Source organism: Pieris napi, chromosome 10 (genome assembly GCF_905475465.1).
Source record: "Pieris napi chromosome 10, ilPieNapi1.2, whole genome shotgun sequence".
Taxonomy (NCBI): Eukaryota; Metazoa; Arthropoda; class Insecta; order Lepidoptera; family Pieridae; genus Pieris; species Pieris napi.
Genome location: NC_062243.1, coordinates 8,597,068 through 8,615,265, shown reverse-complemented (window position 1 = coordinate 8,615,265; position 18,198 = coordinate 8,597,068). Strand labels below are relative to the sequence as shown.

General features: G+C 33.1%; 1 protein-coding gene across 5 annotated transcripts in view; it reads right to left on the bottom strand.

Annotated features, from left to right (window-relative positions):
* The window catches only part of LOC125053082 (protein madd-4), a 219,306-nt gene that overhangs the window by 82,706 nt on the left and 118,402 nt on the right, over positions 1-18,198 (bottom strand). For all 5 annotated transcript variants that reach the window (XM_047654287.1, XM_047654290.1, XM_047654291.1 and 2 more), the window contains exon 3: positions 2,182-2,276. In XM_047654287.1, coding sequence (XP_047510243.1) covers positions 2,182-2,226 — 45 coding nt within the window. In that variant the 5' untranslated portion in view covers positions 2,227-2,276. The remainder of the gene's footprint in view (positions 1-2,181; positions 2,277-18,198) is intronic.

Sequence of the window (18,198 nt, the reverse complement as noted above, 5' to 3'; positions counted from 1 at the left end):
CATTATGTCAAAAAATAAAAATTTACCTTCCCGGAACCCCTCCACTAACATTTGAACTTTATGATATGGTATTAAAGTTCAAATTGACTTTTAAGTATTATTACGAATCTTTTGTATGGGAATATAGAAAAGTCTTGTTTTTAGACCTTTTTAACTCGATTTTTTTAATTTTTCTCTCCGTAAGAACCATCCTCGTACTTCAAGGAATATTATTTAAAAAAAATCAGACCAATCGGTCAAGCCGTTTTCATGTTATGTCGTGACAACGGAAAACGGGTTTCATTTTTATATATATAGATGAGTATCACTTGACATTAGGTTTTATCGTTGACATTGACATAAACGAAATCGATACAAAAACTTTTTTTACATATTGAGAATTTCCCGCCGTATTAAATAATAATTATAACTGATTATCACTTCTAATATATGAAAAGAAACAAACTTATGTCTGAGCGAGCCCGCTCCTTTATTGAGGACCTAAATGTTACTAATTGAAAATAATTAAAATTCTATATTAAAATCTGTTACGAATGAAAGTGTAATAAATAAGCTATTAATATTCAAATATTAATGAAAATACCTTGTCTTATAGTAGAGAAATTGTTTGGACAATTTACCCGAATTGACTTTGCGATTCAGGGCTTTCTTAATAAGCGTCAGATTTTCCAAAGTTGATTGACAAGGGCCTTTAAGAGGTACTGGCTCTAATCAAAACTTGTCAATTACTTTTCTGAATTGTGTAAGCTGAAAGAAGGCTGAAAGGTGATTTATTATGTATTTCTACGTTAGCATTTCTTAACAGAATTGTCTATTTAAAAAAAAAATATTAATTAATTAATTTTTTTTTAATTTTTTAACGAAATTACCAGGATAAAAGGTTGTCATAGTTTTACAAGTTACTTTGATTTTTGATAGTAAATAAGTTTTGATAGTAGCTTCAATATTAACATCAATTAATTTGAGGCCACGTGCCCACATTTCTAGATACACGATAAAGTTATGTATGTCGATCGCTTGTAAGTTTTTTTTTATTTAACAGGATGCAAACAGCCAGGAGGCTCGCCTGATGTTTAGTGATACCGCTGCCCACGGACACTCTCATTACCAAAAGGTTCGCAAGTGCGTTGCCGGCCTTTTAAGAATTGGTACGCTCTTTTCTTGAGGGACCCTTAGTCGAATTAATGTTAATTAAATTGAATTTGTTTGTATGGTGCAATGAATGTGTTCATCATATTTATTTCATTAAACACCCGTTACTCGGTTACCCGGTACTACAAAAGGAAATATTCCCCTTCCTGTTATCAAAACCGCATCTTGCAAAAATTAATTTCACACATCTAAGTGCTGTTCTTAAACGAAAGTTCTTGTGAACTCAAAACAGTTTATAATAACACTTGGCAGTGCAGACTTAAAGACGAAGTTAGGAAAGTTCGTAACCGTTGCATGTTAATTTTAGTTAAATTGCCAAGTGACGAAACTGAATAAACATTTCTTGGTTATTCAGTAAGGTTTTTATCTTTGTTAGCAGTGTTGGACTAGTGATTTCAGCGTGTGACTCTCATTCTTGAGGTCGAAGGTTCGATCCCCGGCTGTACAGCCGGGGATCCGATACCGATCGGATTGGTGTACACCAATGGATTTTCGGTATATGTGCCCATTTAACATTCTCTCGAACGGTGAAGGAAAACATCGTGAGGAAACCGGCTTGCCGTTTAGATTGGCAAGTGGTCATGATACTAATACAGAAATCTGAGGACCAGACGTAAAAAGGTTGTAGCGCTACCGGTTGGTTTGTTTGTTTGTGAGCTGTGTCGGCTAGTGGATTCTGCGTGCGACCTCTGAGTAGTTCGATCCTAGGTTCGATCCTCGGCTGTACACCAATGGACCTTTTGTCTATGTGGACATTTAACAATCGATCGAACGGTGAAGAAAACCATCGTGAGGAAACCGACAAAAGTTGACGGCATGTGTCAGGCACAGAATTTGCCTATTACAATAGACAAACGATCACGAAACAGAAATCTGAAGAAATCTGAGGTCCAGACCTAAAACATTGTAGCGCCACTGGTACTATCTTTAATCACAAAATAATAACTTTTTAAATACAACTTTCCAGCTTTGAAATAGTTTAACATGTCTAATAAACTTTATTGACAAAATAAATAGTTATATACTTACAACCGTCGTCAAAACCACCGCAAGGAAGATGAGTCCTCGCGCCATCTTGTCAAATTAAGGCCACAGATGACATATTATTGAATTACGTCATAGTCCTGAAACAAAGCAAAGGGGCGTTATGACAGCTTCGACTTAAATATAATTGCGAATTTCAACAGAAAGGGAGGCAAAATGTGTTATTAAATATATTTTCTTAACGATTTATAATGAAGAGTTTGATTGGTCCAATTCACTAGTCTCTGGATTTTTTTTTAAGTTGAAAACCACGCGAAACCTTTTCATCACACAGCACAGCCGAATTAGGTATAACGTATATAATATTTTCAATTGATCTTTTCCTTTCGTAAATGTTTGAACTTTTTTGTGTTGTATGTGTATTCCATCTTTGGCTATACACGTATGTTTAGTACCATTGTTTTTGTTGTATATAATTTATGTTAGCTTTAGGATTACGAAATAAATGAAAATTAATTTCTTTAAACTTATATCAATCCCTTAAAATTAATTATATAGGTGTAGATGAAGATGCATTATGGCGCGTCTAAACGGGCCATGTTTTGCTGCAATTGATGGCTGCAACACTGTGGCCGGCAACATTGCAAACAATAGCAGCCACACTACGCAATATTGCAGTAATGTCCCGGCCATATAGCCAAACATGTTTTGTATAGCCACATATGGCCGATATTGCCCCGATGGGTGGCCGGACGATCGCTAGGCTATCGAATTCAACTGCAATATTGCACAGCCAGTTCTATTGTTGTTTCAGTCACTCTCTTTGTTATGGCACAGTGTATCCTTTTCTACGCGACATGACGTTTGCTATGAGTGAAGTGTGCCTGTTGCTATATTCTGTGTTTTGCGATCAGCTGTATTTGACGTTAGATTACTACGTAAAAATTACTGCTTTTGACATTCTAGTTCTTGAATAATTTATTATCAAGACTTATTTCTAGACTCAAATTGTCTACAGTTTCACGCCTATTTAAGTAAGGTCGAATCCACAATCTCTTCTTTTTCTGTTTCTTTTTTAAAACAATATAAGCTGCTGGGACAAGTGTGATTTCGTCAGCCATTGTTGCTGGTTGGTGTAGCCCGTTTAGGAGTCTGCATCATGGGCCATACTATTGCAGACATATTGCAACACATTGCCCAGCCATAGATTGTTCGGCCATCAGCTGCATTAAAATATTTTTCTAATGGCCGGACAATTAGTTGCCAACAGTGCAGCCATTAATTGGAGCAAAACATGGCCCGTTTAGACGCGCCATTATAACATTATTGAGCGACAAAGGCGTCAAGAAAAATAAAAACTCTTTCGGATTAATATACTAAAAAAGAAACCACTTTTCGCAATGGGATTTATGCATTCTGTCATTGGTTTGTATCAAAAAATAAAAAATAAAAATCCGTACATCATATATTCGTACGTGACATAACGTAAAACAATATGAAACGTTTCGATTTGTACAGCAAATAACTCGCTTGAACTGATTTATCGCTAGCTCTAGTTTGCTTTTACGATTTGTAAAACCTGTTACAAATTTGGGGTTAAAATTTATTCTGGTTGTCATATCTGAACTAATGAAAAAACATTCATCTTAGGTCTATAAACTATGTGAGTGGGTACGTAAATTGAACATGCGTATATACGAGTACATAACATGATATATGTTTCACTCACATGTAATCATAAAACCTTAGTTAGTTTTTTACTGTATTATACTACAAAGAATAGATAAGTGGTGGAAAATTAATTTTTAATTCATTCATTAAAAAACATTACACACAGCTAAAGACACTCAAAGAAGTGAAAATAAAATTAGTTGACTTATATAAGAACCAATTGTATCCATGGCTGTATCTGTATATATATCTTTACATTAAAATGATGTGATTTTTATATTTTTAACCTTGCTTTAAACACATAAATTTTATTATTTAGGTCACTTGTTCTTAATACATTTAGCTTAAAAACATTTCAGGCAATAAAAAGGCTGTGCTAGGCTCCCATAATGGCTACTGTAATGTATTGTTATCTTCAGCAACATAAGCACCTTACTACCAATATACTTGGAGATTGAAACGGACATTGAAGTATGCGTAAACAACGCAAAGTTACGACAAAGATATTTGTAAAATTTTGATTTATATATAGATAAATATGTAATTTACAACAAAACAACAAATATAAAATAAATGTATGATAAATAATATAGAATTAATATTAATCTTCTATATATATATAATGAAAATGGTCTTCGTTTGAGGCTCAATCACGCCTAAACCACTGATCGTATCGACATGAAACTACCACCATTCGATGCGAAATGATGGCTTATGGCTATTTATTTTTCGAATTCTAACGTTCCTTCATTTTTTTATTGCTGTTTTACTTTTATGAAAATTTATCCATACGGACTTCACCGCGGAAACATTCGGGGAGGCTTCCTAGAACCTCTAAACGTCAACATCTGTTAAAAACACGATTTTCGAAATATTTCAATTTTCTTAGCGGGAAGTTAAAAAGAAGAATAATAAAAATATGAAAAAAAATAAAATAATGAAACATAAAATTTATTTTAATTCGTCCAGCAAAGCGGGCGGGAAACGGCTAGTGTATAATAAATTAATTATTATTAAGTTTATGTTCCATGGAAGATGGGCCGGGTGCTGGTATGGAATGGAATTATGATTTTATCCCATTCGGTGTCGAGATCCTTGGTCTGTGGGGTCCTAACGCTGTAAGGCTTTTTAAAGAAATGTCAAAAAAGTTAGTCGACATCACAGGAGACCTCGGACAAAGAATTAGTCTCGCGATTCAAAGGGGGAATATAATACGCTGCCAGTATCTTCGGAACCTTGCCTAAAGGGACTCCTTTTAATAATATATTTTAGTTATTATATTTTAAGGTTAGTTATTGATTTTAATGTTCTTCTTTTTTGTGCATTTGTGTGTTGGAAATAAATAGTTCTATTATAATTTTATATCGTTTTTTTATTAAATTAAGAATAAAAAATGTATAACGTATAATACGAGTATAATACGTAAAGTATAAAGTAATAAGAAGAGAGTAAATCGTGTCGGAAACCAAAATAGGGGTTAAATGTTTACTTATTCCAAAAGCTAAACAGGGCTCCTCCGTACTTCAATAGCTCGACCCTCCCCGGAAATGTAGACTAGCAGGGGAAAAAATACCCACTAAACCTATGATGCTACATAAGTGACATGAAATAACATAGGAAATGGCAAATATTCGCTTGATAGCGTGATGGGGTCGCGTGACTTAACGCTATATGTCTCTCCCCTGGCAGTGTCTGCCGCGCTTTGTTCCTGCCTGTTAAACTTTTTTATTTCGATTCAGAAATCGGAAGTATCGTAAAGGTCACATTGTATTCATAAACTATAATCTAAGAAATAAACCAAACATTTAAAGTCTATGCATTGAATTACAAATAAGAAACAGCTGATCGCAAACTTTTTTGCAGATTTTCCTGTCGTCTATTTAACTGTAGTACTCTTTGATCTATTATCAATACATTCCTCATGGTACTCGATATAGGTATTTGTTTCACACTTGGGTCATATTATCGAAGTTTTCATACGAAACCCTAACTTTCTTGAAAACATTCGAACACCTGTGTTAAACATAATATAGGTTTCTAATGGTGAAAGAACGTTTCCAATCCGTCGAAAAGTAATGGAGTACTGTAGAAATAAATATTTAAAAAGGTCGAATGGCAGGAAATACACCAGCGGATCTAGTCAAGGCTATAAATAATATCGTATCCGTGATAGCAGTTAATTACATTAATATTAGAGTTACGTTAGTTTCGAGTGAGCTATTAAGCTTAGTTGTAAGCTTATCACCTGTTTGATAACTTGTTGATAGTCACATTAGCTTATCATTTCTGATACTGTCACATTGGTATTGCATTAACGGGAATAAATATAATACTATGATAATGCAACGTTTTATAATAAGTTGGATCGGGTATCGTGAGAAATACTTTATAACGAAACAATTCAACTGAGAAGCACGTGCCTTGCAATGTGATTGAACTAACTTTGGTTATAAATTAAAAATATCGCTCTTTGCGTTAAAATTTATTATAAATTTCCCATAGTAACAGTAGACTCATAAAGTTATGAGGTACAATAAAAATAGAGTCAATTTTAAAAAAATCATTAAGAACTTTTGTTTGTATAATAATTATGGCAGTGTAAGAGAATCAATTCTCATTCGCAAAGTATTAATATTCGAACAATAAGAGCATTCAACTGCATTACAGACGAAGAACGGAAAGCAAAGTTTATTGTAATTAAAAATACTGTTTAACACTCGTTAAAAATGGACAAAATGCAAATCCGCGCCAAAAGAAAGAGCACTAATTAAACTAATGAATTTAAAATCTCCTGTCTGCAATCGACTCCAGGACGTTTCATATCTCAGGGATTATATTGAAATTGATTCAATGTTGTTAATTTTACAACTCGTTAAAAAAAATTATACTGTCAATCGCTTGTATGTACTTGGATTATATTATGTTTAAATATCAAAAAGACAATTCAATACAAAGTTACTAAGCTTATAAAAGTGTGAATATTAAAAACTGCAACACTATAACTAAAACCCAGGGCCCTTTAATACTGGCAGAATTTCGCCGCTGTATTACGTTTATTGCGCGAGAAAAGCGCTAGCTTTGGTGACTTCTTTACTATTTACCAGACATTAATTTTGACAGCATTTTTATTAAGCTAACCGGATTGTAATATCCTTAGCAAAATCTTAATACCGGTGAGACAATCCAAGCTATGTGGTCAACTTTTTGACAACGAAGCTAATTGTCAACCAGATGAAATAAGCAAATTCTTACTCTACATAATGTGTAATTGTGCCCAATGAGCCGTATTCACACTGAAGTCGTGTTTGGCATAAATTGATCACGTATATGAATATGTTACGTTACAAATGAACCAGTCAATGTGTAACCGGGCCACGTACACCATGATTGGTTTCATTGTAAAATGTAAAAGTTTCAATTTTATTATTCTTTATTCTCAGCCCGTTTAATTATTTCGTTCTCTACACAAAGAGTTTCGAGCCTCGAACCAATTTTCCTTTCTCATTCACTTTATAAATAATTTATCTTATTGTGCACACGTACAAAAATTAATTAATATTTTGCATTCAGAGATTTTCTTCGTTCGTCAGCATAGACTACATTAAGCATAGAGATTTGATACATATTAACTATTTAGGTCAATGATAATCTACGATCAGGAAAAGTATCAATGAAACAGCCGCAGATATCCTTTCACATTCTAGATATCCTATACATATTCGTCTATGTATGTCATATTACTATCAGCAAAGACAATTAAAGTACTTGACTTTACTTTAATTGTCTTTGCTAACAGATTCAACTTAAGTCATAATGTTCTTTATATATAATAACTGATGCATCAGCACAGTGTTATGAGGAAGGAACTTGAATCTACAGTTATATTACGAGTCAATACTAAGGTAAAATATTTTTACCTGGGGTAAAGTAAAGAATGGAATGTGTTGGGAAATGGTTTTATTGAGTTAGATATAATATGTTTAGATTTAGTCAGGGAGCCTTCAAGTATTACGTAACGAATTTAGGGGAAGGGGGTTCTTATAAAACGATACTATGCGTTACAGCCAGTGCGTGGGGGAGTTTGAATAACGCGTCACGAAATATTGTTTTTTAACCCTTCAGAACGGTCGCGTAGAGATTCGCTCACGCAATTTTCTCAAAATTTTAAATGGTGCTAAACGCTACTTGAATGATTTTTTAGAATTGTTTCACGTAACGTTTTAATAGAAGAGGAGGGGGTACAGAAAAACGTTACGTCGCGTTAAATGGTGGGGATTATTTTACCAAAAATTGCATTCGGTAATACTTGAACCCTTTCAGAATATATTCTTTCGGTTTTTGAATTTAAAGAACATTTGGTTTAATCTGTATCAGTCACAGAACATTAAGTTTGTGAAAACAGAATATTTGTGCTTACATATTAGAAAAAAACAAGTCTGTTATTGTCTCTATTGTCTTTGATTGACATAACCTTTACACATTTAAAGAAAAATCTTTTTACCGGATTAAAGTTATGTATTATTATAAATTTACAATTATTTAACATAATTTTAAATTTATCCTCCATCTTTTAGTCGATACCAACTCCGTTGAAATAAATACAGATAATGCAACTTTCTCTACAGCTGTGATACTATTTGACATTCAACACCTTTTGTCTTCAGTCACCGTGACCACGCACGCTGTAAGCGTCGGATAAATTTAAAATTATGTTAAATAATTTATAATAATAAATAACTTTAATCTGGTAAAAAGTTTTTTCTTTAAAACAAGTCTGTATTGAAACTCTCATAATTGGATGAGATTCTGTATTGAATACATAATTTTTAACCGATCGAATAATGTTTATTTTAAAACCTAATCGTTAATACAGTACATGCATTATCATAAAGTTACAGCTCAGTAACAGTTTTAACAAGTTATGGATATAACATATCACGCCACAAAGGAGATAATATCATGTTATCACGAGTGTTATCAACGCTGTGTCAGCATAATGCGTGACAGGGTACAATATATTTATGATATGACAATGTCACTAGTGGGAACATTATAACTTGATGCGACGTTTAATTTTAAGTATAATATGGTTGTAGGACAGTTTTCAATAGGTTTTTTGTACAGCCTTGTTATATTGTTTTTACAGTGTACGAATTTAAAAAAAACCCATATTATAAAAAACTAAACTGTTTGGTTTTGATTGAACCTATTGTTTAGATAAAAACGAAATAATGTCATGTTTTTTCTAACATGGATTGACAATACAAGATTCAAAAATAATTTTCAGTGTCCCACACTAGGTATAACAAAATGTTTGTTTTTTCCATTATTTTATTTTGTTATTCGAAATGTAAGCTAAAATTCAACATCTTACAAACTGCGTTAAGCTTAGCATAGTTATTAGATCAACTTGAAAGCCGGGTGATTGAGTCAGTCACACCATAGATTATTGGATGATGGCATTAACAATATCAATCACTGCTATTCAATAACAGATGGCGCTGCACTTTGGCTCACTGCCAGCTCTACAATTGGCCGCTTGTCTATGGACAGCGTTTGAAATATTTATCGCTGTATACGCTAATTTCATGTTAAAAATCAGTATAATACCACTTTGTTTGAATTAAAATTTTATAGAATGTCAAATATTTGTTTTTTAATAAATTGTTATTTTTGTATCTATGTTCATTCTATAAACAATTTATAAGGAACTCAGAACATGTTTGATTCAAAGTGAAATATGTATGAAATATGAATAAAAAAGCATAGAAAATAGACCAAAGACAATTTTTTCCTTCTAAAGGTTAAATTATTTATGGAACTGACTTACAATTATGTATCTACATCTCATCGTGACACATGGTTTTACACACACCACTGTATCAAAAATATTCTATATGTTTTCAATTAGTCATTTAAAATAAGTAAACCGACTTAAAAAAATTAACGATATAATTTATTATTTACATACTAGCTGACCTCGCACACTTCATTTCGCCGTAATATTTTATTTTTTATACGTAGTAGCTATGGACCATTGTGCTCAACATTTTCCATACAGACTGTGAGTGTGATCCGATTTTTCGGAATAAAAACTGAATTTTGTTTTCGGATCAATTTTTCTCCTCATAGTTTACATACATACATAGGAATACATTTGAAAAAAAAAACTCGATAAGGTCCAGCCTATATTATGTCTCCTCCAAAAATGTGTTTACCCATTTTAAATCAAAATGATCGTATTTATATGAATTTTAGTTATAAGAAATTTGTAGACTAACACACTAACGAAGTTAAGCTACCATGGACCACATATATTATCCAATTCCAAAAATATCATATACTAATAGGCCATACTAATATCCTGCAATCGGTTAGAAATAAATAGGTGACAGTAATTTTCAGGTCTTTAGTTCAGTCAATATCGCGGTTGAGAATAAAACTAAAAAGGACTATCTACACTTTGATGTAAAAAATGAATCAAGTCTGTTCTCTACAGTTCTATAGATCAGGGATTCAAGAAATGGAAACAATACAACATTTTCAATGCAACACTCGACAACCTACTTCCCTCCAAATTAGTGCAAAAGAAAATGTGTACTCTAAGGATTTGCTTTTCTTAAAAAAAGCACTCACCTTGCCCTTATTCCGCGAAACAAAATGCTATGTATGAACTCGAGAATACATAGTGTATGCCGGCGTGACTTGGCAATCGCTAACGACAAACGGGGTCGAGTATTTGTATATGGGAGGCAGCGAGTATAGGAAATATATTTTTATCATGACAATCTATATTAAGTTTGGAGGATATCCTACGTTTATTATAATAATGAATTTATTTTTACTATATTATAATAATATATTTATTTACGAATCTCGTTTGACTTGGCATATGGCTATTGATTTACTAATTATGATGCACGTGCTGTATGCACTTACATGATTTATAAGGTTAAACAGTGCGAACTACGAAGATATACTTAATTTCGAATCATGGTTGGATTGCCATAGGAATGGATCCGAGCATTATTATTGCGAAAAGTTGATTAAAACCTGCTCGGCGTATAGCCGGTGTATCGTCAGTGCCCCGTCTTGAGACCCTCAAGAAAAAAGGTACTCACGTCTCCATAAATACGTTTCCTTTTTTTATAATAATTGTAGTCTAGTATAAGTCGTATGCTGTGGTGTAGTGATTCGATGTAGAAATACTGTATCTCCTAGCACTTTGTTGGCTATGGTTGAGGTTATTAAGCATTATTAAGATACAAATTAAATTACATTTGATATGTATTTATAAGTTTTTCAATTAATAAAAATATATAAAAAAGTTCCTGATGGGGTGAAAAAATGAATTAGACAGCTTTTCTATCAATTGAGGCGTTGAACAAATTTACAACTTATTAACTAAGACCAATTATAATTATGTAACGTAATAAAATTTAATTGTTTGTACATCCATTTGTAATTTGATCAATATTTTTGTTTTCGTTTAGTACTGAGTGTCATACTTTTTTTCTCGTTATATACAAATTGTATTAATAGGCTTACCTGATATCACTTATTAAAGTTACCACTAACTAACATTACATGTACACTAACTAACCATAATAACCCCTTTTTAAAATATTCATAATTGAGTTTAGAAATCGCTACCGCTTATACGTTAAACATACTACCTTCAGGGCATACCCAAGGTAAGCCGAGCTGTGATTCACCATCAATCATATTTTCCGGATCATTATTTGTTCCGCGTCAAGTTTTCCTCGGGTTTCCACAAACTGACTTGCCCAACCTATGACTATGCAGCCGATATTAATGTTAAACTATTTATATCAATATTATAATACGAAGATTGGTTGTGTTTGTAGAGATATTTTATTATATCCGTGGAGATAACCGCATCTTACAACTCATTAATACTCCAGGAATCACTTTCGGATTCATAACGCTATAGCTAGAATATAGAAATTCATAATAAATCACATTAATTTTACACTTTCAGCTTTAAATACTTTTATGGCCACTTTTATAAATAGAAATTTAAGCTTAGGTTTCCTAGAAAAGCGGTGCCGTTATCTAATGCCGTAATGTAACGTTGGGTGACGTCACCCATACGTTGTCTATAAATAACAACGGAGTCGGTTTTCTAGAGAACGTTGAGTGTCACCGTAACGTCAAATAGCGGTGCTGTCATTTGCATGACAGCCGTCATAGCGGTAATAAACATTAGATCAACGTTTTCCGCGTGTAGCGGTGCCCATATTTAATTAATACAATGAGTAGATACGTGACTTGGACGAGCGAAAATGATTGTTTTTTTGCATTAGGTTAAAAAGTAAAGACGGCCGTTACTTAACGGCACCGCTTTTCTAGGAAACCTAAGCTTTAGATATGTTATTAAAGGCCGACAACGCACCTGAGACTTAACCATTTTGCTTGTGAATTCTAAGTGCCCATAGAGCCTCCTATTCGTTCCTAACCTAGAAGCCTAAAATTATTTTTTGTGTAGATTTTACAGATTTTGAAAAACTGTTTAGAGTTGCTTGTAATTTTTGTATTATGTATATACATAACCGTATTTATTAAACACAACCACAACTCGTATGTTAGGAACCTTTTAGTAATATTCTTATCAAGGGTCCTAAAACATTGCAGGTACTTGAGGCAATTAACCCTTGTCACTATCGGCTGCAAAGGGCCGGGTCACATCGTGAAGACGCCATTGTGCACCGGCCTATTGTCTTCAACTCGGGTAACAACGACGTATTGTTATAGAATTCAATTTTGAATCGACAATTAATGGTTTTCGGGTATTGAAAATAGCCAAAATACTTATGTGATCGTTATTTTAATTAAACGAACACAATATCTTATTTTTCGTACTACCACCCACTATAAATGTTTACGCTTTTATGGGCAATAATTGTCATTAATATGATATTGAAACTATAAATATGACAAAGTATTTATAAGTTCAGGCGCGTTAAACAATCGTTGTGCTCCGCCATATTTTTCTTTCTGCTCCATTCGGAATCGTAGTGGTAAGTTTGTCGTCTATGGTAATTATTTTTATCATACGAAAATGATACTTAGCACTAAGAATGAACTCTGAATCTTACCCTGAGTGCGCCATTAACACATACTACCAATGGCGTTACAAACTTTTAGCCCTGAGCCTCAGATATTTGGTTCTGTTTTATGACCTTTTTTATTGTAATAGACATGTAGGAAGACAGCCTTCTGTGCCTGACACACGCTGTCGAATTTTTGAGTCTAAGTAATGCTGGTTTCCTCTCGATGTTTTCCTTGAGAGTGTTAAATGCACATATAGACAGAAAGTAATTCATACAAATTCATTTACAACCCGACACTCGACATTCAAAAAACAGCAACGTCGCGCATTAGCGTGCTATTGAGAGATTTAAAGAATACCTACGACCGGGGCATAAATATCAACGCTAAGTTCACTTGTGTTTAAATCATAGTAAATTCAAAATAAGATGCTACGATGCTAGATGTTCTATAGTGTCGTACTCGACTATAACCAAATTGTGCAGTAGTCTACTTTTTACGTCAAATACACTTTTGGATAAAAGTTTAGTTTTGAAACTAACTGTTGTTTCCATTGATATACAAAAAACCCAAGATGCACAATCAACGTCAAAAAAACGTCCTCAAAAAATGAGCGCAACATTCTAAATTGTGCGCTCATTTCAAATAGTCTCGCGTCTAATAAGTGGAGTCGATGTTATTTATTTGTGTTTTTTTTTTATAAATAAATTTATGTACTTTTGACCCTTTTTTTGTGTAGTTTTTGACAAATATATTTACGCTATATAAAGTGTAGGTCAGGAGGTAGCCAATTTAACATTTTTTTTTTAATTTAAAGAAAAAACTTTTTAACCGGATTAAAGTTACGTATAATTATAAATTTACAACTATTTAACATCCAACACCTTTTGTCTTCAGTCACCGTGACCACGCACGCTGTAAAGCACCCGAAAAGTCGGATAAATTTAAAATTATGTTAAATAGTTGTAAATAAAAAAGTCATGTTCACTCCACTCAATACCTTGTCCTACCGACCACGGTCGGTCGTAAAATTTTATTGCTTTAAGTATACACTGCGTTGTAATAACAACTTTAAGCAATTCACGTAAGGTTGATTTTGCAATAATATATGCTTGTAACATATACTGTTATAGAAAGGGACAGAAATAGTGTTTCGGGACACTTTCGAGCGTTACTTTTATTCGAGACTGTGCATCTTGGGTTTTTTGTATATCAATGGTTGTTTCCGAAAAGTTTGATTTATTTTAGTGGCAATACACTTAACTGTTTAACTTTTAGTGATCTCCTAAGAAGGACATTAATTCACAATTATTTGCACAAACATTTTTGGGTATGTCTACTTCGGGGGAATAAGTCTATTCCCACTAATATAACAACACTGATTGATTTATCAGTCTGTTCTTACAACATATTACAACTTCTTTATTCGTAAGACTAAAATACGATGCGTAATGGATCGGCACCTGCGCATAGATGAATTTCATAACCAATTTCGGTCGCGGTGACAAATCGATTGAGAGGTCAAAAGGTAAGTGGGGCGGGGGATGGCGCCCGCGCCGCGTCTTTTGCCTAAGATACATATTATTAAGATTTTCCTTTTATTTTCACACAAAAGCATTAAAATCGTCAACGGGAACTATCTTTTGTGTTTTTACTACATACAAGTAGTTGTATAATCTAAAATAAAAAACAAATGTAGTCGTTTAAGATCGTTGAACCTAAAAAAAATATCAAAAAAACGGCATCACCTGACGGTGAGTCTTACTACTTGCCTATTAAGAAAATTTAAAACATATAATTTTGTATGTCATGAGTGAGTTCGATATGTTTCAAGAGATTAACTAGAAGGTTAGGTATTCCGTGAAAAAGAAAGCACGTACGTAATATATACTAAATACTTACCCATAATCTATAAAGGTCCAGCTTTGCCGTATTCTACTGTAAATTAATCCGGGAAAACAGCTATAAATAGCAGTAGGTAACTTAAACACGAACTTGTCTCACAGCCTGTAAGTTACAACATTCTTATATATTTAATTCTGTTGTGTAAATTGGGTTTAAAATTCTAAATAACTTTTATGGTTTACTAGTTAACACAGTGGTTTGACTACTAACGAAAACATATAATTAATAATAAAAATTTCAAATAAAAATCCATTCAAACGGGAGAGTAGATTTTATCTCTAATTATGCATATATATAAAAGTAGTTCATTCATGGGTGAGCCCTTTGTGAGTTTGCCTTGTTTTGCATTTAAAAGTAAAATCAAAATATAATATTTATTAAGTTAAAGTAATTAACACTGAAGCTGTATGAGTCTGCAGTTAAGCAGATAAACCTCAATAACTATAACGTTATCAACTTTTTGGAAGCATTGGGCCATAGCAGTTATTGATATCGTTTAAATCGCAAAGTTTAAACTCTTTATGGCATATGTGAATTGGCAGTGAAGATTTGAGTCTCGTTTGGCACGAGAGCGGCCCGTCCGCGCCAACAAACTTTTAACGATTGTGAAACGAGCTACGATTGGTTGGAAATTGACGACTGTTATTCGAATATTTAATTTCTATAAATAACTGAACAATTTATGTTGAAAAGTCAATTCTAAATTTCCGTGTTATTATGTACGTAATATATTATAGAGGTAGCTTTTTAGCTGTTGAACCATATTGTTTATTATGTTACAAGTATTATTACTAATATTCAAGGCAACCATGGATGGTGATGTCGAGTTGGACGGCATGACCGTATCATCAGGAGATCTGTGGTCTCTGCCTACTCCTTCGGGAATATATAAATATTATTACTAATTAATAAATTACATATAAATGCGTCGGAACAATAGTCTTAATTATGGATGAGCTATAAATTACTATGTAGATCATTTGTTCTAAGATGGATTCTGGATGGCCAAGAGACCACATCTTTCGATCTATTTCATTCATAACTTTTATTCATTGATTTACTCATTAGCCTTCGCCCTTCAGTTCATATAAATCCAGAGTTGATTATTTAGAATGAACTGGGAGATTTTTAAAAGTATTATCATATGTATATTATGTAAAGAACTACCTGTATAGTATGGAAAGGAAGAGGAAGAACGAGAAGCGGTCGCCCAAAAAAAAGGTGGATAGAATAAATAGAAGCGGTAGCAGGAAACGAATGGAGAAAGAGAGCCAAAGACAGATTCAGTTGAAAAAGGCTGGAGGAGGCCGTTACCCGTGAAGGGGTGTCCATCGACGGTACTGGAGGGAGCTAGGATATAGGATACCAAGCAAAAAAAAGTATAAAATGTAAAATAATCTAAGCTGTGTATTATAATTTGTTTTTGTCATGATTGGAAATAAAATTTCAAAAAAAACCTTTGGGGCACAGCCAAGATTCGAACACAGGTCAATGTTACTTCAAGTTAAATATATTTATATATATATTTTTAAAAAGACAATTCACACCAATTGACCTAGTCCCATGCTAAGCTGGTGAAGCTTGTGTTATGGGTACTAGGCAACGGATATACATACATATTATAGATAGATAGACATATAAATACATATTTAAACACCCAAGACCTAAGCACAACACCAAATGCTCATCACATCGATATTCGCCTCAGCCGGGGATCGAACCTGGGACCCATGGATTCGCAGTCAGGGGCACTAACCACTAGACCAATGAGTCGTCAAAATATATGTATATAAAACGCATATTCCTTAGAAGAAGGTTATATTAGCAATAAAAAAAGTTGAAGATGTAAGCTATATACCATTTGCTAGTTAAAAAGTCTACGATACAGAATACATAAATGATTTTTTTGTCTGGCAGTAATAAATAAACAGTCAATGCAAAGAGAAATGGTGCGGAGGCGTGGAATCAGTATCGCCCGAAGAATCTACCAATTATATAGGGACTAAAGAACCATAGACTAAGCCATTCATAGACCGGGCATTATTCTATGTAGGAAAATGGTCTATGAAATAGATGTAGAAATCTGAGACTATAATCTATAATATAGTAACGTCTCTGGAGATTATTATTAGTTTATATTGTTCATAGTATGGAATATCGGATATAACGCCAGATTTGAGGCTACAAAGACGCTGCAACGACAGAGTTTTACGCAACCACAAAAAAATAAAAACTTATGTGTTAGGATGTACAGCTAAAATATCGCTGCGCTATTTATGTGGAGTCTCTCTGCATTTTTTACCACATTTAACATGGTTCGTAGGAGTTGTTCAGATTAATACCAGCTGAGTTTCATTTGTCAGTTCAATTCCAACCGTATCACTTCGACGCCCGCTGTTCCACAAATGAGCGCTTTTTAAGGCACTTGCGAAGTTTATTTCCAAACCAATTCGACTCAGTGTCCTCAGGGTCAAGATATAAGCGTACCAACTCGTAAAAAGCCCGCAACGCATCTTGCGAGCCTTCTGGCAGTGTCAGTGTCCATAGGCAGTATCACTTAACATTAGCATTCTGCTCGTTGTATACAAAATAAATGCTTTTTATAAATATTTTTACAAACTTAACATTAGAAGTTTTCCTTTAGTTTCAAGGTGTATTTTGTATTTATTACGTTATTTTGGTACCAAAATATTTTTTATCTGCCGAATATCAAACTGTGTGACATTTAAAAATACTACAAATATACAAAATTTGATATATTTTCAACTCAATGTTATCAAGTCTATGGGTTCATAGCTCTACAGGCCATGCGTCAACATACATACAATCGAAGCGACTAATTAAAATAGATGAGCCATTTACATACTTACAGAGATTTATTGCGCTTTTTGTACAATAAAAGCTCATAATATAACAGTATTTTTTATAAAAAAATGTTTTATGTGGGAATTTATCAACTACTTGTTCATTAATAACTTCCATGGTGAACCAGGCGTATAACTTAAAGCCCCTTGGTTTGATGCCGTCATAACAACAAATAAATAATATAGACTCAGAAATATGTCTGCTCCATGCCCTATTGACTATAGGAGTTCTAACTAAAAGGAATATTATTTGAAACTGAATTAAACCGATGAAATGTAAAGGATATTTTTTCAATACAGTTTCTCTAAAAATACAATAATCTATAAAACACTACGTCATCATTAAAATAATATTATCAGTTATTACCAGGTCAATCTAAAAATAATTTGTTTTCAAATTTTATTTTTCCGCGGACTTAAATCCTGGACTTTACAGCATACGTTCATCAATATTAATCACTGAGTCATATACCTATAAAATAAAAGATTGAACAGATATAACGATACGTTTTAACTTCAATATCTATTATACAATTAATTAAAAATGAAA